Here is a 25,895-nt window from a genome sequence, read left to right as displayed (position 1 = left end):
TCATTCCCATTCTTCCTGATTTAAAAACCCTACAAACACGAATTGCTTTTCACAGCAGCTTCTAAGAAGAATGCAGATGCATGGCTCATTCATGAGGGTCATCACCACTGAGCCATCCCCCGCCCTCCGCTTTAGGAAACCAAGCAGAAATTGCAGTGATTACATTGCACAAATACATTATGGATGAACCTTTTGAGCTGATAGGAAAGTTCCAAAACTATGCTTCATTTGTGGGGAAGTCTGAGCATTTTCAGTCCAGTCATTTAAACAAAAACTTGGTTGGTAATAAAAGGTAGACATGCGCAGAATCAAAATATGCCACGTGTTTGCTCTTAAAACTTTTGATTTTATAGTAAAATCTATTTGTTACTACTTCTATTAATTCATCCAACTGAAATGGAAATTCTGATTTTTAAGGACTCCCCCAACCACACACGTCTCCCAAAATGTACTGTATCATATTAACAGCAGCTATCTACTTATTTTACAACTATTTCAATTATTTACCTGGGGAGAATATTTATGAAATTCCTGAGAATGAATTAAGTTTTCAGCAAAGCCTTAAACTTTTAACAGATTCCTCACAATAAGAAAAAATTTTAAAGTTCTACTATTAGACCAACTTTTACTATACAATATTTCACATAAATCATGTTTTACATTTTTTTCTAATTACATACAGCAAATATCTCAAATCAACACAAGAATGGAGGAGGGAAAAGGTGCATTATGTTTAGCAGATGCAAATTAAAACACACAGATATAAAGAAGCAGTAAAACTTTAAATAAATCACACCCACTCGATCAATGAACAACTGATATGGATTGCTGGGAGAATCCGTTTTAAATAATTTTGTCAAGTTGTGCTTATTAATTGGAGATTTTTTAAAAAAGGAAATAACGAAAGAATGATTTAACTTTTTACTTGTTATGATCTCCAGATACTTTTTAAAAAAATTTTATACCATTAATGTGATTACCAAGCACCTAATTTTGGAAAGACTTTATAACATGTTTTCTTTTTTTCCTTCAGCAAAAGCGTTAATCTCCCAAATTAAGTTAAAGCTTATTGTTGATAAATTCTTAATGAAAATGACGATATAATGCAATGCTGAGGTGGTGAGTCACAGCCCATTGTAATGTGGACCCCATCTTTTATTGATGTGATCAAAAGTATGAGAAATCCACTGTTGTTCAAGAACTTTGTATCTTTCCTTACAGATGTAGAGAGGCTTGCCTCGCCTAGAAATAAAAAGAGGGAAAAAGTATTAAAAGTAATAAAATATAATGAAGATTTCACATTTTTAAAAAATAAATTCCTCATGGCAAAAATTTCACATAGTAATTTGGATTATTTCATGTTCCCTTAGCATGTTGATGAGGAAAATATCTCAAAAACTAGAAATAGCTCTAATGACTCAGGATTTCTTAATATAAAAATTAACAAGTATTATCATTTCAATGCCAGAAATGGCACATTGTTCTCACTGACCAAACTTCATAAAACACCCAGATAAGTGTATGCACATCTAACCTAAGATCCCGGTCTTCCTCTCCATGGGCATCCAAATACACAGAACCCCAGAGGCAGAAGCGGTGGCCTCGAATGATGATAATCACTGATGCATTGATCAAAAGAAAAATCCCTGTTCCGGCTCCACAGTTCTGAGAATGCTAAAACATTAAAAATATATCAATTAACTTCATAATCACATGGACTTTATAAGATCCCTTATGTAAATTTCTTCTATGTAAAACAAATATTTTTTCAAATTTTAATAAGATTTCATCTAAGTTAAATTTACAATCTCATTTCTAACACTTTATTAATAATACATTAAGAGGAATCTGGGTAAAGATTATCTAAAGATGTATTTAAAAGCCAACCTAATAGCATATACAACTGTTGTTTCATAGCACCGGCATTTAAAAAAGTATGTATCATTAAAGGGCAGTAGGAGTAAGGAGAGGAAGTAAATTAGACTTAAAAAAGGTTTTATTTAAAGCCTCAGGTGTTTTTTTTAACCCTTCCACTGGATTAAAAAGAAAAACAAACAAAAAAACTAGAACGAAAAAAGAACAAAACCTTTATATGTATTGTTCATTTTATTCAAAGAGTAGTTAAACTTGAAGAGCAGGCTTGACCCTATAAATACCACATTTCCACGTGAGTTTCATAAATTTTATATTATTTACAACTGCTTACCAATACACATTCACAGTAACTTTGTTGCTTGCAGCAAAGTCCTTTCAGGCATACAAAAGTACCACAAACAAGGCAAACGGCAGGATCTTTAGGAACCTTGGTGCAGACACTACAGGTTTTTCTGTGATAGTACTGGAAAATGGTGTTATAATTCTCAGGCAACTGCAGTAGGTGTGGTAATTTCCATCTTGACTCTTGGATAAGCAAGGCCTAAAACGTTATCCATAAATATTCATTAGTCCTATGTATTTAAGACAGTAAGGCAAAATACTTATTCTTTAAAAGGATTTTCTTTAAAGAATGAGAAAACTGTCTGTAAAAACGTGACTTATTTGCTTAATGCAAAATTTTAAACAGTTCACAGTTTTAAAAACCAAGTTTTTACCTTTCTCAGATAAACAAACAATTCATTAGCTTTTTCTTTAAGAAAGGTCACAGTTTTAACTCTTATTTCTATTTCAATACTTTATAATCCAGAGTCTCCTTCCTCAAACTAAGACCTTTCATATCCATAAGTGCTGGGGCTACAACTCTTCATAAATATTCTGCTTAAGCATGGGAAAAAAATACCAAATTAGTTCAATTTCCCTGCAGGGTACACTTTAATTATTATTTTCAGGTATATAAAAATGTTGATAATAGCACTAATTTTTTTCTAGATGCTACTCCATTTACACATAAATAAAATGTAGTATGAATATTATCTTAAAATGCTGTATGATGGCAGGCAACTCATATGTTGATCATTTCACATTATCTAAAGCTATAACTCATCTAAATCAATGCAGTAATTAAGTAGCTAACTTGGTGTTTATCAATAAGTTAATGGATAAAGTGGTCATGGAAGCAGGAATAAGGACAATGTCGGCTTACAATATGTATTTTTGAGTCAGTGCCCAACCCTGGCTCAAAACATTGCATATTCTTTAATGAGCTGACTATATTGGAATTCTTCCATCAGTGGAAGGAACAGAAATTTGTCCTCACTGAACTTGATACTTATCTAGATTAGGCTGTAAATTCTCCAGTAGCCCACATTACATAGCCTCCAACCACAGAGTTTTCTTCAAAAAGAAAGCTATGAGGCAATAGGTGGATGTCTATGAAATTAACTGATCTTAACATGTACTCAATCATCTGAAAAAAATACTGGTCTTTTAAATGATAAGCTACTTTGCTGATGAATTTTATTTGGCACCAGCTGGAAGAAAACACCAGCTATAGAAAAAACACCTATTTTCCATCAATTTCCACACCAATAATCATTCATCTAAAATATAGGCTTGCTCTTACACTATAAAATAAGTTAATTTTCATCCATTGCTTAACCAATGGCTCATATAAAGACAAAACAATTTAAGTATGCTCATCTTTTTTTCTCCTGTCCTGGTTCTATAATTATGTCCATTTCTTACTCCAAATCATTCCTCGAAGGTTTTCAAACATCAAAATATAATTCAGATTCTAGTTATAATCTGAATAAACTACTAGACAGGAAAAAAGGATTTTTATACGTAATATCCAAGGTTCAATTAACTTCTTGAATTTCCCTTTCCTTTAAAAAAAAGGTATAAAATGAGATATTATCTCTTTAAAAACTTCAACAAAAATATAGAACTGAACAAAAGTAGAGACATTTATTATTTATGTTTACCTTACCTTATTATTCACTTCAAATTTTTAAAAATTAAATCTCGCCTGACTCAGTCATCTGAAATACTAATTTGTTATTGTCCTTTTGATGTTAAAATTAAAATTCTCATTTCCCCTGAAACTTGGCTCCCCTCTCATCAATTCTATTTCTACCAATCCACCTAACTGTTCCACCAATATTTATTAGGTGACTAGTCTACATCAGGCACTTTACAGGAACTAGGGATTCAAGAATAAATAAGAAATAATTTTTGCTTTGTGGAGCCACAGTTGACACAATAAACAAAGTGATAAATATGGCGACTTAAGAGAAAGTGGCGAAACTATTCTCATACAGCACAACAGAGGGAAGGGATCAGGACTGTAGAATAAGATGGACTATCAGACAAAGATTTATAAAGAGGTAACATTTATCTTAGCAAAGCCTAGATTGGTGATTAATACAACAGGAGAAGGGTAAGATAAAAGTAACAGTAATAAGCAATAGCATAGATGTTCGAAAATATATAGCACACTTAGAAAGAAATACTCTTATGTGGTTTGAACAAGGCAGTGGGCAGGGGAGTAGTACAAAATGAAGTAAAAAGTTACGTGAGATGGTGAAAATCCTAGAATGCCATGCAAGGAGTCCTTATCAATGGTGTTTAAGCAGGAACAGGTTCCTATCAGAACTCTCTGATAGGAACTCTATACTAGCTACTATTCTTCTAATGATTTAAGTGCAAGATCTTAAAGTCATGTATATCTGGTGACCAAGTCTTACATATTTTTTTCAAATGTCCCTTGCATTGGTTGCATTCTGATTTCTACTATTAGAATAGTCCAGATTTTCTTTACCACCTAAATAATCATCTCTGGTTTCCCTCTCTCCTTACTTCAATTTACCTACTAAAAAGCCACCAGATTACCTCTATAAAATACTACTTTCATCATATTATTTACAAAAATTGTAGTTCTAGCTGTAGAAGAAAGTCTGAGCACCAAACCATGGCATTCAGAGCCACTCACCACTGTCCCCACTCTGCCTTTCCATTTCACTTGTCTCCAATACAAAACCTTTTGCCAGCTGAGCTGGCAGCACTGGCCCAGCAAATTTTAAAAACATGACCTTTAGGTCTGCTATTCCAAATCTTTGATTTTTATGTGACAGTTCTCTTTCTAGTTAAGCTTATAGACTCCTTATCTACCTTAAAATTCCTTTGTATCTTCCAAGTCTGATGCTAATATTTAAGGTATTCAATAAAAACCTGACAGCCTAAAAAAACTAAAAGTGGCATACTAAGAGCTTAGTTTTATCCATTCAGATAAAATTTAGAAATATTTCTATTGACACACTCATAAATATTATATAAGTAAACCATTTTTTTTTTCAATATAATTAAATAAATGCTGCCAAGAACAAATGACCTGGCATTTCAAATTCTTCATTATTCTCTTACCTATTAGCACATCATCATTTTGGCAAATTAGTGTTATTCTTTTTACATACCTTTCCTTGTTCTGCATGTCTTTCAGTAAATGAATTTATCTCAAAACACCATTGAGATATAATATCAAATGCTGGAACTGACCAATCCAGACAGGAGGCACTGATAAATGGATGTTCTGTTTGGTAAAATGTTGGCAGAAGTCCCAGGCAGCTGGAAAGAACTGAAAATTCTTCTTCTTCCTTTTAGACATGAAATAGAAAATTCTTAAGACATTGCATCAAGAATATTCTCATTATAGATATTTTAAATGTCATCCTCATCAATTACTTTTGGATAGTAAGAAAAACTAACAGTCAACTAAAGAAAAGTAAAAGGAGTAGGAGGAGCAAAGACGAGAGACAAAGGCTTCTAGCTGCTATATCCAAATATCCCCTTAGAATTTAACACCTTAGTGCCACAGCATCTGCTTCTTTTATACATTTATTTTTTAAATAGTGTTGCTACATATCTGATGAACACAGTCTATAGAACCTAGTAACTCTATGAAAGCAAATGTTAATTTGGGGCAAAGGGAAAATGACTTTTGGTTAAAAAGAGGTAGGCTGTCATTGCAGATGAAGAAGAAAAACAGAAAAGGATGGACTTCACCAGAGGCAGTACTAAATACATAATTTGTCTCGATCCTGGATGAGTGTGAAACAAAGTCAGTTTTAAAAGGAAGTGGAGTTTAAAAACAAACAAACAAACAAACAAACTTCAGAGATCTAAGTGCCAAGCAATCGGAAGCTCTACCCAGTAATAAGAGAACCAGAGAAATCAGTTACCCAAAAGGACTCACGTACTGAAAGTTGATTTTTAAGGTATGTTAGTCTTATAAACACCAAATGTACTTCCTAATCCCTCTTTATTCAACTGAAAAACCATTTAGGATGCTAGTATGTCTACTTTTCTCTATCCACTGGAGCGATTCTTATCATCGTTCAAATTCCATTTTCCCAGGAAAGCCTCCTCTGAGCCCACTTAATGAGACCTTAGACTGCCCAGCTCTACTGAGATAAAATTAATCTTTCCACACCTTGTAAACACTTCCGTTCTTGGATATTTTCTATTAGTTACTTTAAAAATAAATTAGCCTTTCCTACGAGACAGCAGGAGTAGTCCCTGGGAGTAAGAGCTCTGTCCTCTCAGTGCTTGGCATATTGTAGAAATTCAATAAACATCTGTTTACAAAACTGAACTAAATTATGTAGATTAAGTACAAAATTCTGAAATATGCTATAAAGATGAAATAAAAATGAAAAAGCAAAATGATATGCAGACTTTAAAAAAATGTTAATTTTTAATATCTCTAGAAATGAGGCCACAACTCCATTTATATAGCTACATGAAGAAAACATTTTTAAAAACAACTTCAATGAGTTATAATTTACATAACCATAAAATGCACCAAACTTAAATGTAGTCTAATGAATTCTGGTACATGTACAACCATATAACCATTGCTATGATAAAATTTTAGAACAATTTCATTCCTCCAAAAAATTCCTTTGTGTCCCTATGCAATCAATTCCAGCCCCTTCTCCTAGCCCCAAGCAACCACTGATGTGCTTTCTGCCATTACAGTTTTGGATTTTTTAAGAATTTCATATAAAATTACAGTATGCAGTCTTTTGTGCCTGGCCTCTTTCACTTAGTGTAATATTTTTAAATTCATTCATGTTATGGTGTGTATCAGTAGTCTCTTCCTTTTTATTACTGAATAGTATTCCACTATGTGGATATACCACATTTTGTTCATGCATTCACTTATTGACGAACTTCTGAGTTGTTTCCAGTTTTGACTACTATAAATTAGGTTGTTATGAACATTCATTTAAAAGTATTTATGTGGATATAGGCTTTCATTTCTTTTGGTAGATACTGTGTTATATAGTAAGTGTATGCTTAATTTTTTATAGAAACTGCCAAATTTTTTCCAAGTTTTAATATACCATTTTGCATTTCACCAGCAATGAATGAGTTTCAGACATTCCCAACTCCTCATCAATACTTGTGACATAAATTTGTACTCTTCTAATCAACAATGATGTTGAACACCTTTCCATGTACTTGTTTTAATCATTCATATATATTCTTATGAGAAGTGCCTGTTTGAATTTTTTGCCCACTTTGTTTTTTGTTTTATCGAGTTATAAGAATTCTTGATAAATTCTAGATGCAAGTCCTTTCTCAATATATTTTTAAATTGAGATAAAATTCATATACTAAAAAATCTACCTTTTAAAAGTATATGTCAGTGGGGTTTGGTACATTTACAAAATTGTGCAACTGTCACCACCATCTAAATCCAGAATATTTTCATCGCCCTATTATAAATGAAATTTTCTTAATTTCATTTTCAGATTGCTCACTGCTAGTGCATAGAAGTACAGCTGATTTTTTTTCTTTGTACATTTATCATGTATTCTACAACCTTGCTGAACTGATTCATGAGCTCTAACAGTTTTTTTGGAGATTCCTTATGATTTTCCACATACGAGATTATCTAATTTGCAAAGAGAAAGTGTTTTACCTTTTCTTTTCCAATCTAGATGCCTTTTATTTCTTTTTTGCCTGCTTTTTTGAATCCCTAATACAATGCTGAAAAGAAGAGATGAGGGCAGCCATCCCTGCCTTGTCCCTGATCTAAGGGGGCAAGCTTTCTATCTTTCACTATTAAGTATGATGTTAGCTATAGGTTTTTCATAGATGCCCTTTATCAAGTTAAGGAAATTCTCTCATATTCTTTGTTCTTCAATGTTTTTGCCATGAAAGAGTGCTGGATTTTGTCAAATGTTTTTTCTTTGACTACTGAGATGATCATATGCCTAAAAAACAAAAAACAAAAAACTAATCTCTTATTATGGTAAATTAAATTAATTATTTGTATTGAACCAACTATGCATTCCTAAGATAAATCCAGTTGGTCAAGGTGTATTTTCTTTCTATTGCTAATATTTTGTTAAGGCTTTTACTTCTATGTTCATGAGAAAGATGGAATTACAGATTTTTTTTTCTCTTGATGTCTGGTTTGAATTATCAAGGTAAAACTGGCCTCATAAAATGAATTTGGAGAGTTCCTTCTTCCTCTTTTTTTCTGAATTTGTATAGTATTGATATAATTTCTTCCTTAAATGTGTCATAAAATCCACCATATTATCATCATTGTTGGTATAAAGTTCTTGGCTTTTCTTTTATAGAAAGATAATAATTATAAAAGTTTAATAACTAAAATAAATTTTCTTACTTGATATAGAGCTACTCAAGATTTTCTATTTATTTTTGAGTCAGTTTTAGTAATTTGTATCTTTCAAGGAATTTGTCCATTGAATATACGTTATCAAATTTTTTGGCAAATGTTATTTTTGATTCTGTACGGATGCTTCCTCCTTCACTCCTGATACTGGTAATTTTTACTTTCTCTCTTTGTTTTCTTATCAATATAGTGAAGATTCTGTCTCTTAGTTAAAAACCTATGCATGACTTTTTAGGCCTAATTAAGGCAATTAAAAAGGATTTACTTTGCAGGACACACAAGTGAAAACTACCCTCCCTACACACTTGGTACAGAGCCAAGGCATCACAATCTCTGAAGAGATTTGGAGTCAAGACCCCAGGCCCCCCTGGCCAGTCATGCTCTCATATATTTACATTCCTAGCCCTGGTGCTTTTATTCCAGGCCTCTTTATCTGAGGCCTTGGGCAAGGGTCTCTCTGGTCTCTCTGACAAGGCTACCTTATGGAAAGAAGGGGAAACCTTAAAGACACTTCCCACTCTGACTCAGTACCCAGTACTTTCCCCATCCTATCTCTCTCCTTTCTTCCACCTCAGAGTACAGAAAAATTGCCAGATTCTTTGTCTGGGGCTCCCTCAATGGACTCCCAAATCTGCACTGATCTACTTGATCCTGAATGGATGTGTCAGTCCATTCCATCATGGTAAATTGAATAGGGGGGGGTCAGTGTTTTCTCTGGTTTTGGCCCCTTGCTTACACCATCACATTAAGTAATTAAAGGCTTAACTCTCGTTTTTGGCTTATTGCTTTAATCAGCTACTCCAACTCCTAGCGACTCAGTTCCCTCTCTCTCAATTCAGCTGAGATCTTGACATTTAGATTTATCCATTTTATTGATCTTTGCAGAGAATCAGATTTTGGACTCACTGATTTTCCCTACTATTTCTCCTTTACTACTTCATTGATTTCTGCTCTGATTTTTGTAATTTCCTTTTTTAAACTTGTTTTGAGTCTAATTTGCTCTATTTCTAGCTTCGAAAAGTAGAAATTCAGATAAATGACTTTAGATCTTTCATCTTTTTAAATATAAGCATTTGAAGCTATCTCTCTCCAAGAACTACTTTGGGCTGCGTCATATAATTTTGCCATATTGTTTTTATTTTCATTCAGTTTAAGTATTTTCTAATTTCCTTGTGATTTCTGCTTTGATACAAAGTTTTTTAGAAGTGTGTTGCTTAATTTCCATACATCTGTGGATTTCCATATTTCCTTCAGTTATTGATTTCTAATTTAATTCCATTTGGTCATATGTTGTATAATAATTTCAATTCTTTTAACTTTGATACTTATTGTATGGCTTCGCATACAGTATATTCTGAAGAGTGTCCCATGTGCATTTATGAAAAATATGCATTCTGCTATCGTTTGGTAAAGTACTCTGTAGATGCCAATTATATCAAGTTGATTGACATTATTGTTCATGTCTCATTTATCATAGTTGATTTCCTGACCATGAAGAAAAAACACTGAAGTCCTCAGCTGTAATTGTGGATCTGTATATTTCTTCTTTCAATTCTGTTAATTTCTGCTTTATGTAATTTGGGGTTTTGTTGTTTTGTCCATATATATTTACAACACTATATGTTCCTCCTCTATTGAGACAGGGCATTTATTTTCTAATGTAAGGCAAAAAAAATAACTTGAGAAGACAAGAACTACTAATGGTAGAAAAACAGCAATATTTTTTTCATCTTCTCAATGCCAGGAAATATTTAACAATGGATGGAAGTTAACAAAGACCTACAAAAGGCATCCCCTGGGATCAATAGGCTACTTCAAAGTTACTAGGCTTCCCTCATGAAGCAGATGTTGAGTCCAAATGTGAATCACTACAATGAGAGAAACCTAACCAAAGAAAAATTTATGGAAGAAGAAAAAAATGAAAGAAAAGTTTCTCATTCTTCCCTATCATTTGACTCTGGCAAAACAGATGAGAGCAGCAGATTATTCTGAACAAAGAAAAACTCATGAGATACTTTTTTTTAAGGTCAGATAGTGAATTGTTTTTCTCACTGTCTCCACTTTCTAATTATTTTCAAAAGAGGTATTATGTAAAAAGTAGGTCATAGTATAGAAAATAAAATGGCTCCTAAATAGAGAAAATGCTCAATCTTAGGAGAAATGCAAATTAAAACCAGATATATTTTACTGAGATATATTTTATCCAGACAAAAGATCTAAATGCAAAGATCAAATAGTTTAATAACACACTAAGTAGACACAAGTATAAAGAAACTCTCATAATTGCTGGCATTAACATGTTTGGTACAACTTCAATGAAAGAAAATTTGATAATAACCATAAAAATATTATCAAAACTATGCAAAATAGTTTGCATGTACTATTATTCATTGTGGTATCTATAAATAGCAAGGGACTAAAATAATCCAAATGTTTATTAACAGGGAACTGAATACATCCTGGTATATTACATAATGAAATATTATAAACCTGTAAACCAAAATGAGGAAGGTTTTCATGTACTGAATATGAATTGATCTCCAAATTACACTCGTAAGTGAAAAAAAAATAGGGAAGCTATAAAACTACGTGTAAAAAAGTGGGCTAAAATAATACACTTCTATGCACATTTTTTAGTTGTATAAGCATAAAACATCTCTGAAATAATACAGAGGGAACTGACAGCACTTGAAGCAACTGAGCAGCTAGGAAAAGGGGTAAAACAGATTTTTTTAATAGAATATCTTCAAATTTTGAAAAATGTGATTACCTTTTCAAAACAGAAATACATTTTTCCTTTTCTGTAAACTTAATTAAAAAACTAGAAATTATAAAAAGATACCTTTTCTGTAAACTATTTAAAAACTAGAAACTATAAAAAGATACCATTTCAAAAGAAAGCCTCTCAACCATCTTGTTCCCCTTCTACCTTAAATCTCAAACTCACTACATCAACTCCTAGGTAAAACCTAACCATAATTTTTAATGTATTTTCCATAATATTTTACATATATTTGCAAACATGAATACTATGATTTCTCCCCATCTGCATTTAATATAAGCACAGCTTGCCTTTTGTTACTTAATATATTTTTGAGATTCTTCTGTATTAGCATAGAAAACTTTCTATTCTGTTCTTTTCTGAAGAATATTCCATTACCTGAATAAACCATAATTTATTTAACCAGTTTCCCATTGATGGATACTTGAGATATTTTCAATTTTTTGCTATTTTAGTGTGTCTATTCAGGCATCAATAAATCAATTACCATATTATATACTACGAGATATCTATAGGTAGAGTATTAATAGTTATATTGAGATCAAAGAGTATAATATGCAATATTACAGTGATTTTTACAGACTTAATACTAAAGAAAATTATCTGTACTGCTCAAAAAATGTTTTGTGTAGCAAGCAGCGGCATAACTCAGATGTTAATAGTGCAGAATTGGCATCCAGACTAAATGTGTTCAAATCCTGGCTGCTTTACTTACTAGCTGTGAATCTTGAGCCATTCAGCTTTCTGTGCCCATTTCCTTATTGGTAAAGTGAGGCTTATAATAGCTACCTCATACTTGTTGTGAAGCTTAAATGAATTTAAGTGAAAAGCACTTAAAACAGTGCTTAGCATATAGTTAGTGTACAATAAATTCTAGCTATTATTATTATCCATAGGGAAAGTATGGATAGAAGAAAAGAAAAAGACTTAATGATGTTTTAGAGCAGTGGTCTTCAACTTTAGTGGTGGGGAAGTGGGTAACATGGTCCCCTGTAAGAATCTAATAATTATTTTCTTCCAAAAAATACACATACGCAAATATTTTAAAAACAATGCTATGGAATTCAAAAATTACCTGAAGTCCCTCCATAAAGAATTGCAGAGTTGAGGATAAGTAAGAGAGAAGACATTAAGTTGGAGAAATGATAAAAGAATTATATAGGTTACTATACTTAGCCCTAATATGGTGGTAGAAATAGTGTTAGACTAAGATATTTAACTAAATTAGGAAAGTCTACCAGATTATTATGGAGAGCAGGCTTGCTGTCGTCAGAACATGTACTAAGCACCAGTCTTGATGACTTTCCAAGCTTAACAAATTGTTTGATTAAAAAATGAATTGTTAAATTTGAGAGTATCTTAGCTATTAGAAACAGTCACTGAATTTATTAGCAAAGTGGCCAAATACAGATTAATTTCAAAAATTCCAATTGGCTTTCTACATTTCAGCAACATATTAGAAAATGTAATCTTTAAATGATTTCATTTATAATAAAAACAAACTATAAAATACATGCACAGAAAACTTATATGCATATTCTATGGAATAGAACACACAAAAAGGAAGCTATTACTTGTACTGTTCAAAATAATACTGGACATGCGTTAAGACGACAAAAGAGTATTAAAGAACTGAAGGGGAAAAAATATTGTCATTTCAGATGATATAATCATAATTACATAGAATACCTAAAAAAAAATCAAGAGGCAAATGATTAGAATAAGAGAGTTCAGCAACTGCCCAGTCACAAGAACATATAAAGTCAATAGTATTATTCTATACCAGCAAGAAGTAATCAGAGAATGTTATAGAAAATAAGATATAATTTAAAGAGAATTAACATCATAAAGCCTCTAGGATTAGCTTTGTAGAGAATGCTCCAGACATTAAGATGACAATTTAAAAATTCTATGACAAGTATTAAAAGATCTGAAAAAAATGGACATATAAACTATGCTCAATGCCTTAAAACTATAAATTCAAAGTAATTCTCATCCAATATTTTGAAGGATTTGGAAAGAAAATTTACAAATTGATTATAAAATTTATATATGAAGATAAAGGTCCATATATAGCTAACTGAAAAAAAATAGAAAAAAAAGAAAAAAGAAAAAAAGGACACTCACCCCACCAGATATAATGTCTGTAATAAAACCACAGTAGTTAAAATTGTCTGTTACTAGTACAGAAGCAAATAGCTCAATTGTATACAATAAAGAAACCAGAAACATAGAAACCTGCTAGCATCAAAAATCAGTAAGAAAAAGTTAGATTACTTTATAGATTATTTCATAACTAGTTTCAGGAAAACTGTCTTATCAAATAGAGGAAAAAAATTAGATCTTTACTTTATACCTTACTACAAAATAAATTCCAGATTGAATAAAAAATGTAAATGTAAAGATAAAACTATAAAAAAAAAAAAAAAGAAAACACAAAATAACTTTACAATCTCAAACTGGAGAAGGATTTTTAAAATAAGATTCCAAAAGCTTAAGTCACTTATAGATCTGACAGCATTAAGTATTTGTGTTCCACAAAAGGCAATACAGCCAAACGATAGTCTGTGAAAAGACATCTGCAATGAGTAAAACTAGCAAAACAGCAGAAACATGATGACAGAAAACTCAAGTTTTAAAAATGGTCAATGAATAGGAATAGGGAAAATACAGAGGGAAATTTAAAAGGCTAATAATAAGTATATAAACAGATGATCAATCACATTTATAATTAGAAATGCAAATTAAATTAACCATAAGGATATACTTTGTACTCATCTGACTGGCAAATATTAGAACACTGGATAGTAAGAAGTGCTGGCAAATACAGGAAAGAAATTAAGAACCCTCATGCACTGCCAATGGGAATGTGAACCTTGAGCAGCATTTTAGAAAGCAAACAGGCAGAATGTATCCTACTGATCCAGTAATCCCATGAGTAGATACAGAACCCAGAGAAAGTTTAAAAGTACACAAGATATTAGGTTCATTGCAGCAATTTATTTTTTCTGTAATAGCAAAGATTTGGTGACAGTCTAGATGTTCATCAGTAAGGAGTAAGTAAAATGTGAAATACACATATATTGGAATACCACTATTCAGCAATAGGATAAGATCATTTAGAGCAACATAATTGGGTCTAAATGATCTAATATTTAGTAGAAAAAAATAAGATGTAAGATTTATAGCACAATACCAGTTATGCAAATTAAACAAACACAAAACAACACTATATCCAGTTTATACTGATATATACATTACTCCTGAGAAATGGTTAAGGTACAATGGTGGAGAAAAAGAAGGAATATTAATACTAGGACACTATGCATGCTATGAGCTGAGGAGTGTGATCAACTGAATTCCTTGCAGATGCACCTCCATCCTTCCTCTCAAAAAGATAATTTCAGGTAAGGAAATGAACAAAGGGACTAATATAAATACTATCAGATGAATGAGGTAAATGCTACCTCTAACTGATTTACTGGCTTAGACATGTCTTCATCCTTCAATCTCCTTATGGTAAAATGAGATCCTGTTTTATAAACTGGTTAATTAATACTTGGTCATTATGAACTGCTTTGTATCTTTGAGCAAATAAATGTTTAGTCCTTTCTCCTCCAAATAAAACAAAGGGCTATAAATAAATGATTCTTGAGTTAACTTTGAGAAATACAAAAAAAAAAAAAAAAAATTAAGGGAAAACTGCTATACTCTAAATAAAAAAAATTACATAAAGAAAAAAATGTCAAATCCACAAAAGTTAAAGTATGCATAAATTACACCTATCTATACCATACCATGATTAATAGAAACAAAAAACCAAAGCAAGCACAATGTGAGAGCAAGTAAATATCTACAAATGTTTACATAGTACATATATTTATATATTTTATACTACGTATATACATATATATTACATATGCATGTAAAAACAAGATTACCCAGATGACAGAAATCTAAACAAAGAGACAGCAAACTTCTATCTAAAGTTAACTTAGTTTAGTCTTAATTTTTCACTTCAGCTGAATATATCTAAATGGTCCAACTAACCCTTCACTTTGAATATATGCAAAGTACTGTCATTAGGGCCCCTAAAAACCTGCTCCACATTTCCTCTTTCTATTAAATGGACCCTAAAAGGTTCAAGTCTTCAAGGCTCAAAACCCAAGTACAATGTGACTCTTCTCCCTCAACTCCCACATATGCAACTAGCTGTCAAATCCTGACTATTCCATATCTGAAATCTCTAATCGTTCCCTATTCTCTTTTATTTCTAATATGTCCTTCCCCAGCTGACTATTCTGTTCCCAGTCCTTCCAATTCTCCACACCCCATGATCTGTCTTATATTAGAATAAGGTTTTATCCTGAAATAAAATGTGAATCATGTCACATTTTTGTCCAAAATCTTTCAATGGTCCAAATTCTTTCATGTGAAATTCAAGATCCACTTAATCTATTTTATCACCTTAATCTATCTGAAACGACATTGCACTATTCTTTTTCATGCATCCTTATCAATGCATTTCTTCCTTGGTCTAAGCACATGTCTGGCACCTTACTATAGGCATCACTGTATACCGAAAACCCAGACCAAATTTCAATGCCCAGTTCAACAGCTTCTGCCTCCAGGTACTTTCCAACTCATGAGAGAAAAAATACTCTCCAATAAAAACCAATGACAAAATAAACCATAAGGTAATAAGAACACAAATAATCACAGCCTATGGCCTACGTAAAGAAAGAAAAGTTGATGAAGGAAGTAGTAGGCTTTGATTAATCTCCATGCTTGAGGATGCTTATGTGCCAGAAAGAAATATACTTTTAAGTTAAAATTTAAAAATAAATATGAAAGAAAATATCTAATGGAGGAATTTTTTTTGAAGAGGGGGTAGAGGTAAGAGGGATATAAAATATTTAATAAAGTAGCCCAAATTTTTCCAAATTTAATGAAAACTATAAACCCACAGATCTAAGAAGCTTAATGAATCCAAATTATAGAAAATACGAGATCCACTATTGGAGTTTTCAACGATGTTAAGATGTTAACATTATAATATTATAACATCAGCTCTTCCACCTAAGATGTCAGATCTAAATTAATATTTAAAGTCAATGTAATTCCAAAAAAAAGATCCAAATAGGTTTAGTTTTGGGGTAGAAATTTCCAGGTTGATTAAAAAATTTTATGGAAATGCAATGAATAGCCAAAACAATCTTGAAAAAAAAGAACAAATTTTGAGGACTTACACTGCATGATTTTAAGTCTTACTATAAAGCTACTACTAATCACTTGGAGTTCTAGGCAAGATCCCATTTGAAAGAAGGGTTCTACTGCTAAAAAAATGTTTGAAAACTCTTGCTGCAGTGTCATGGGACCCAGGGGAGGGGAGAGACTGAAGGAAGGTGTAATGAGGCGTATCAAATTGTGCTGCAATCAGGAGGTCCTTAAGTGACATTTGAGGCTGCAAGATAGTACTGGAAGGGAGAAAAAACAAAACAAAACAGATTTTGTGGGGTTAAGGAGTGAATGAGTAGAAAGTAACTGTAGACAGCAAGTACAGACCACAAGTAAGAAGAGAAAGGAAGGATGCAGGTAAGCATCCTGTCTGGGCGGCCCCTTCTTTGTGCCCATACTCACTATCATTAGTGCTAGAGATGGCTTAAGTTAAGGTGCTTTGATTAAAGCTGTGGGCTTCAAGAGAGTTACCTGATTTGACAAGACCAAGACTCCACAGATCTCTCACCCCCATCCATTCTCCTAGTGACTACAAAACAGCTCTGACAACCCTTATGTTTGGCAGGTTAAATCACCATCATTTATTTTAGAAATATTTATATTTTAAAATTTACTTTGGTTTTCCAGTACCTGATTACTGTTTAAAAAGAAAAACTCAACTGCTTAATTTAATTCCTACTTAAACATTTTAAAAAAAATTTTTCGATTACAGTTGACATACAATATTCTATCCATTTTGGGCATAAAACAATCTCTACTTTTTGTTTGAGGAGATTCTCCTAGAATATTGGTGCAATACAGAAATGTGAAAAAATTTTAAATATTTTTAATTTGTTCAATATCTTATAACTCTAAATAGAAAGTTTTGGGGACATATGTACAGAATTTATCTCAAATCCCTGGATAAAAAACAAAGAATCCAAACTATTTAATGCAATTGTCAATTACTTAAGAGAAAAGGAACAATCAATTGCTTAATTCCAAGATACTTCAGGTTTCGAAGACCATAAATATAAATGCCTTAATTCTCACATCAAAGTCACTAAAAATGAATGGCAGATAATGCAAAGAACATAATGCTATAAGCGTAGTTTGGTTTACTTACCTTCTGCTTTTCTACCTGTGACTCCCTTGCCTACTCACATGGACCCACAGTTTTATCAAACAAATTAAACCAGTGATAATTCATTCATCCAAGTTTTAATACAACTGTCTACAAATCAAACATTTTGCTGCTCTAAAATTACATAAATACCATCATATCTTTAAACAATTAGCTTTCTGACCAATATAACTTTTAAAAAGATACTAAAAGCAGATAATTAGTTATAAATATATAAAGTGATAAATACATCTATATGATAAAAATAGTGATAAATGTCAATATGAGTACTATGATCCTGTTTCAGTTTTGAGCATTTACTATCACTGATGTAATTCCAAACTGCTCAAATATAAAATATTATTAACATTATCATAAAAATAGGTAGATGCTAATAAATATAAAAATAACAATAACAGTAAATATTCTAAATAATGTATTCCTTTGAGTTAGTCTACCATATACTTATATGACAGTTCTGTATATAGATATAGTATTATACTAGATATCAGTATATTTCAAAAAATTGTAAAAGCTAATTTTAAAACAAGGCTCACTACTCTCTACCCTAAATTATACCTGGCAGCTAGGTAAATCTTCCCCAAAAAGGTGGTGCTGAAGAAGGCTGGTGATTCTGAGGAAAGGTAAGCAGAAGTCCTGTAAGTATTTTTCCATGGATTCAGGAGACCAAGCAATAGGGCTAACCTAAAGTTAAAAAAGAAAATCTGAACAATTCATTCTATAACAGATATAGCTTTAAAAATTGTATTCATAATGACAACAAAAATCTAAATTTTTAACTAAATAATAACTACATCTTGTCTTAGAGAAAGCATACCATTGCACACTCCTGAGTTCCTTCTTCATGGTATAATTTTCCTTTAGCTAGTTCACTTATCACAAAGCTCAATAATACTTCATAAGACTTTTCTGCATCACATGTATTCTGAAAAATATTAAAATACAGTTCCATCAGTCAATAAAAAATACATTGGAAAAAATACCTTTCAATGAGTAGAGTATAAAATGTGATTACATTATTTTTTGAGCATGTAAGCTTCAATTCCTTGAAACCTGTACACAATATACCTCTGGATTCACAATGAAATTGGGTAGATGATTAAATACTTCTTTAAAAGGCAGCATATAAATTATGTAATGTATGTATAAATAAACACATGTAAATCATAGAGTATGACTATATAACTCCCCCACTGGAAATTCTTCCTAAGAAAATAATCCAAAAGAAAAAAAATATCTATATGCCCAAGACATTCAATGCTGCACTGTAATATTGAAAAATTTGAAACAATCAACAAAAATGAAGCTGTTACCTAAATTATGACATATCAACAGAAATATTTTATAGACGATGAAAATAAAAAATTTAGCTGTATAAAAAATGTTCATAATTGACGTGAAAAAGACCAATAGACATATATGTATACTCATTATAGTGGTACAAATAATATATGCATGAAAAAGAAGAAAATATGGAACAGAGTTTTTCTTTTATAACTTTCCTCAAATTTCTTGAATAGGATTGTACAATGTAATGTAAAAATAAAATAGAACAATACATTTATTGCAGAATGTACAGAGAATTACATTAAATAAGTCTATAAAATAATTAAGCTTAATGACTATACTTTTTATAAGAAAGGAAAAATGATGGCTATTTAGAAATTCAAATTTCTTTCAATAATATTTTTACACATAAAGAAATGCACTTCTTTCAATATTCACTGATATTAGAGGTTGCAAATTATAGTAAAGTGTAAATCAGAATAACGTGATAACTTTGCTGTGATATCACTTATTCTACTCATTAACTACAATTTTTAAATAACAAAATGTAAGAATTAAGTAAATGCTGTGGAATATAACTTTATCCTGAATTTTTAAGGCACTGATAATCTGGACCACAGAGTTTGTTATTTGATGATATTCGGTCTTTCTTCCAGTCCCTCACTGTTCTACTCGTTACTGTGCTCTCTTCAACCTGACTGTAAATTCCAAAAAGTCAGGAACTATTGTGTGGTATTTTGTATGTATCCCTTTGCATAACAAAAATCTGAACAATAAATCACCTGCTGGCTCACTAATAAAATTTATTTCAGTAATGTTGGAGTTTTCCAGTTTAGAACTTCCTTGGATGTGCCTCTTTCGATAATCAATTCTTTACATTATTTGTTTTTCTTTTTATTAAATTTACTGGGGTGACATTGGCTAATAAAATTATATAGGTTTCAAGTGTACAATTCAATATATGTCATCTGTATATTGCATTGTGTGGTCACCACCCAAAGTCAAATTTCCTTCTGTCACCCCCTTTATTTACCCTTATCTACTTCCCTCCACCCCCTTTCCTTTTGGTAGCCACTAAGCTGTTGTCTGTGTCTATGAGTTTTTGTTTGTCTTGTTCGTTTGTTGCTTTCAGTTTTATATTCTACATATAAGTGAAATCATATGGTTCTCAACTTTTCCTGACTTATTTCACTTAGCACAATAACAGAAGTCCCCTCTGAAAGATAACTGAATAAAGAAGATGTGGTACATATATACAATGGAATATTAGTCATAAGATGAAATATTGCCATTTGCAACGACATGGATGGATCTTGAGATTATCATGCATTATCTTTTAAATTACTCCTCTTTCCTTTCTGCCATATTCACTCAGCCATGTAGTATTATCCTGTCCTAATTTTTAACTATAAAAACATCTACAACATTGTATGACAGCTATACTTTAATAAAAAATCAGGTCCCTTTACTAAACTCTTCTCAAATTAAAATAAAACAGTAAAGACAAATAATTTTATATATAAGAAGTCTCAGTAAACCTTATTTTATAAAGGCAATATTTGAATAAACTTAAAGAGTAGGCTAATAAAGCTTAAGAAGAGGATTTCTAAGACCATGGATGAAAGACCTAGAATCAAGATCAGAAGAATTCTATGGTGTAGGTGGCAAAGGTATGTGGATTAAATAAAGGATCAAGAGTTGAGAGATGCAATAAGTGCTGTGTTGAGTAGACACTTTGTCTAAATTCTATGCTTCTTAAACAAGCAGGTCTGATTTTAACAAACTGTTCAATGAGGTATAAAACATCTTTAAGAGTTATAAGCCAATCAGAGGTTCAGTTTATACTAGACTTATTATTTTTTCCCTACCAATTTCCCCAAATAAACACTGAAGTAATTTTCGTATTTTAATTATCTCTAAGCCAAACCACTCAGTCAGTTCTTGGGTTCTATATATAGTATCTCATTTGTTCTCAAGCCACTGAAAATACTTACATTGAACTAATCTTGCACAATTTTTCTAAATTGTTCACATAATTTTAACTTAAAGAGAATTCTTTTAAATTTGCTAAGAAGTTAAACATATTCTAAAATGGGGAAAAGGAAGTATTTAAAAAGGCATAATTAAGAAAAGGTTACAATTTTAAATTTAGAAGTGATGAATCAAAAGCTATCTTTGGATTATGCTGGGGATAAGGATGAGAAGAAAAGGTAACAGATAAGTAAAACAGGTAAGTCTTTTAATTACGTCCTCCCTGTGCTAGCACAATTTTTATAACTTCTCTAAGCTTAAGACTTGTAGCAAAAGCAAAACAAAACTGCCCAAATATAAAGGGATAAAAGCCAAGGATTAGAGATAGATGCAGAAGACCTCATTGTACAAGGAAAACATTTTTAACTGTTTTAGCCGATTAAAACACTGTTAATAACTTCTTTTGCCTTTCAAACACCTAATCTCATTCATTCATATCTGCAATTTAAATGAGTTCACTGAACTACTAAATGACAAATGCAGACAAGACACTCACCTTTTTGAGAGCACCTGTGCGTTTCCAGGCTGACCTATCTTCCTCATTGCATTTAACTGAAAGTGCTGCAAGAGCTTGTGTGTACAGTAGGGTAAAAAGTACCTTCACAATGCAGGTGAAGTGGTCTAAAAGAGAGAGAAGATCATTATTTCTTTGGAATCTAGACATTTTGTACTCAAGATAATTTCATAAATACATGCTTTTCCTTGCATGTGTAATTGAGTTTCTGTTCAATACTTAAGGAATTAATAAAAGGAGCTTATAATGTGATGATACACTTTTTTACTCGACAGATCTGAAATTATGAATTATGAATAAATTCCTTTATTCATCCACAAAATATGTAAATGAGAGGCATTTAGCACAGTGGAAAGTGTGCTCTGTCTTAAGAGACCAGAGTGCTAATGCCACTCAACTTTGGATGAGCTGTGTAACCTTGGCAAATCCGCTTACTAAATGAACATCAGGTGCTTAACAACGTCTGGGAGTCCGACTGCTTAAAAACAACACTTCATTTACTTCTCATATGATACAGATCTTGTAAATAATAAGAAAATGTAATACATTATAATATAGAACTTTTAAAGTTAAAAAAAAAAAAAAGAAATCCCAATATTTGAGGTACTCTGAGTTTTAAAACAGATCTGAAATTTTGAAAGCAAAGTTCCTTTATTCATCCACAAAATATGTAAATGAGAAGCATTTAACATAGTGGAAAGTGTGCTCTGTGTTAGAAACCAGAGTTCTAACGCCCCTCAACCTTGGAATAGCTGCGTAACTCAGCTATTTTAAAACTCAGTGAGAACTGTGACAATACAAAAGCATGGTAACAATAATATAAAATGCCTGGTAACATCTGGACACATTAGGCACTTAATAAGTGATAATCTAATAATCACAGTCAATATTTATATATACCATAACTGAGAAAATTTCCCCAACTGTCTCATTCAATCCTCAGAATAGTCTCAGTTGGACAACTGAGTTTCAAAAGAATATACCGGTATAACAAAGCTAATAAGCACCTAGGTTTGAACTTGAATCCATACAAAGTCAGTATTCTTTCTATTATATTATTCTGCTCCCCTAGTAAATGGGTATTACCATTTAATCAGTTGCTAAATTCAGAAACTTGTAGACATCCCCGATATTATCCCCCATGTTAAAATAAATCACCAAATCTTATCAATTCTACTTTTAAAATATCTCATAAGTCAGTCCCAATACCCTGGACCAGGCTTCTATCCTTTTTTGCCTAGATCCATAATCTCAGAATAAGTTGTATTGGGGTCCCCAAGACCACTTCTAGGTTTTATAATTCCCTAGGAGGACTCACAAGACTCAGCATATAGTCCTATTATTTACTTCAGTAAAAGGATACAAAGTAAAATCAGTGAAGGGAAAAGGCATATTACCTGAAGTGGAGAGGAAATCTTTAAAACATCCTCTCCCAGTAGTGTCACACAGGATATGCTTAATTCCCCTGGTATATATTTCACACAGGCTGTCACAACTCAAGCAATGAGTTGTGACAGCCTGTGTGAAATATATACCAGGAAGCTCATTAAGAGACTCAGTGCCCAAGGTTTTTATTGGGAGCAGGTCACATAGGCACTCTCTGCCTAGTACATACCAAAGTTCTAGATTCCCAGGAGGAAAGCAGGTGTGGTCAGCATAAGCCACAATGTTTACACAGTTTAGGTACAGAGAGCCACTCTTATCAGTTCTGGAGTTGGTAGAAACCTCCCCCAAATCATCATTTCCAGATGTCCATCAAGGGCCAACCTTATAAGCAGGCCTTTCAAAGGACAGCAGTCAAGCTTTCTATGGTAATTCTTTTCTTCACAGTGGTTTATCCACAGCACCTCTAATTGGGTGCTGCAGCAATCTATTTGGGCTTTGTTGTTGTTGTTGTTGTTGTTGTTTTCATTACAGACAGACCGATCTTTTTAAAAGAAATATTTAGCATCATTCCACTGGGTCTTAGTACAAGCTGAAACACTTTTTTTCTCCCTGTAGTCAGGATAATTTAATCAGATGACACCTTAAAAGTCACTTCCTAAGGAAAATCTTCCATGATTTCAAATTGTGCGCACACACGCACACGTGTGCACATTGTATCTTATCCATAATGATGGGTTGGGATGGGAACCTGATATAAGCTGAGATAATCAGAGTACCTAGATGGGATTTTTCTAACTGGAAGTAAAGGGAAGGTATAAAGATGAGTCTGAAAGTACCCGAGTCAATGGCAGAGACTGTCTAAAACAAGACTGAATGAAGGAGATCCACAGAGAGGAGAGACTCAAGATGGCAAGAACACGGCCAGCATCTTAAGTTCTGTTTCTGGTCGTCCCTATTCCACCCGCGACTCCTACACTTTGGACATGTGAGTCCATCAGTGCTCTTCCTTTGAGCTTATAAGCTAGCTCTAAAGAGATTTCTAAACAGCCTAACACTTAGGTACTTAACACATGCCAGGATATAGGCAATAAGGACTTACAGTCTGGATAGAGAGAGAGACAGATGGCTGTAAACATGTACAGGGTGTAATGGGAAGAAACATGAGGAGGAACTAATATAGACTAAGGTTAGAAAAAATATAAAAGCTACTGCCCCAATCAGGAGAGTGAGTCTTGAATAATGAAGAAAAATAAGCCATAATAAGGTAGAGATGGGATGCAGTAGGGAGGGGGGATTCCAGACTGAGGAAGTCATTTATACAAAAATCACAGAAAGACACTAAGACTTATAAGAACTATAAACTGTCCAGTGTTTAATAAGACCACACGTACGATTTTTGAGAGATGAAGATGGAAAAGTACTCTTTATGCTTAAGACCAGTGGTTGCAAACTATAGGCTACCTGTCTGAATGCAGTCTGCAGAGATGTTTGGGTTATCTTTACCCCATTTCATTTTTTGTTACTGACATTTAAAAATAGGCTATTTCTTGTAAAAGTCAAGAATTCCACTTACCCTTGAAAAGTAGGAAAATCTGACAATACTGGGCCCATATTTTTACATGCCAACAAGTACCTGGGGCTGAGTAGTAACTGTCCTTTTTGGCCAAGCTTGCCACAGTCCTCCATTCCTAATTATATCAAACCAAAGACTGTTTCACAAGGGATCAGTATACAGAATTATTGTCAAGAATGAATTTAGGCTATGAAGTCAAATTGTCTAAATTTAAATTCTGACTCTTCTGATTTTAAGCAAGATAGTTAAAAATTGTGCTTTTTAAAAACTTGGTCATCTGTTAAATAGGGATAATATCATCTGCCTTAAAGGGATTAAGTGAAATAAGGTTTAAACACTTAAATGCTTCAAATATTAATTGGCAATGGCAATCTGTAAACATCTGTTGTTATTAATATTACTGTTTACATTACTTATTTGATGTCTGTAGGCATTTGATTTATAGCACCTAAACTAGGCAATGAAAAGCCACAAAGCATTTTAAGCAGGTCACTGATATTAGATTTGAATTCTAAAATATTCATTGCTGCTTCTTAAGAGAAAGGGACTAAAACAAGACAAGACTAGAAGCAAGAATACCTATTAGCAGAGAGCAAAAGTACACACACACCTGTTCCTTGATTTATATGGATTATCTGCTCCACGCATCGTTTTTTTTTTATGCAGAAGAAAACTGCATAGAGTCCATCAGTAAGAAAAAAAATACTAAAGAAATAGGCCAATATAAGTCATAAAAATATTTATTTCACATATTTTCACAAAAAATGCTAATGAAAATTCAGAAAAATAATAAATTTTATTTGTTGTCAGTGTCTGTGCTGTAATCTAAAGCAAACGACCTTCTCTTAATTGGCACAAAGTCACTATCTTCATCACTTGAAATATTTGTAAGTATATTTATGTCCCCTTTAAAACCGTTCTAAGTAAAAACAGCTCATATATAATATTGGTTATTTGCATTTACTTACACTTAATTATGGCACATTATCTTTAAGTGCTAGTGATGTAATCACCAAGTAATATGCATATAAGTTACGAGTATCTATAACTGAATTATGACTCAATGGGTGTGTAGTGTCAACTCCTACAGCTATCGATAGGTGATTTAACATTTTGTTAAATTTGTTTCAACTGTTACTGACCACAGCATAATAATCAATTTTCAAATGTCCCAGTGATAATTGTGTTAGTAAATATGTTCTTTGTACATTGCTGAGTTAAGCTACTGTTTTTAGAAAGAGTAATCACTAATAATAGATATGAAAAAGAACCAAGTAAAATTAGACTGCATAAATAGAAACTGTATATAAAAAAGTCTGTGTAAACGGGGAGAATATTTACCACATATAAAAAAACTCGCATAAAAAATACCATGTA

At 32.2% G+C, this 25,895-nt stretch overlaps 1 protein-coding gene across 6 annotated transcripts in view; it reads right to left on the bottom strand.

Moving 5' to 3' along the window:
• Window positions 1-325: 325 nt before the first annotated feature.
• Window positions 326-25,895, bottom strand: part of UBR3 (ubiquitin protein ligase E3 component n-recognin 3 (putative)) — a 187,104-nt gene continuing 161,534 nt past the window's right edge. For all 6 annotated transcript variants that reach the window (XM_025039283.1, XM_025039285.1, XM_025039286.1 and 3 more), the window contains exons 33-39: window positions 21,542-21,666; window positions 18,545-18,652; window positions 18,286-18,411; window positions 5,349-5,528; window positions 2,207-2,416; window positions 1,535-1,674; window positions 326-1,242 (exon numbers count right to left, since the gene is read on the bottom strand). In XM_025039283.1, the coding sequence (XP_024895051.1) occupies window positions 1,125-1,242; window positions 1,535-1,674; window positions 2,207-2,416; window positions 5,349-5,528; window positions 18,286-18,411; window positions 18,545-18,652; window positions 21,542-21,666 (1,007 nt within the window). In that variant the 3' untranslated portion in view covers window positions 326-1,124. The remainder of the gene's footprint in view (window positions 1,243-1,534; window positions 1,675-2,206; window positions 2,417-5,348; window positions 5,529-18,285; window positions 18,412-18,544; window positions 18,653-21,541; window positions 21,667-25,895) is intronic.

The sequence above is a fragment of the Pteropus alecto genome, unplaced genomic scaffold (genome assembly GCF_000325575.1).
Source record: "Pteropus alecto unplaced genomic scaffold, ASM32557v1 scaffold3, whole genome shotgun sequence".
In the NCBI taxonomy this organism is placed as follows: Eukaryota; Metazoa; Chordata; class Mammalia; order Chiroptera; family Pteropodidae; genus Pteropus; species Pteropus alecto.
The sequence above is the reverse complement of the archived record's forward strand: the minus strand, read 5'-3'. Positions and strand labels throughout refer to the sequence as shown.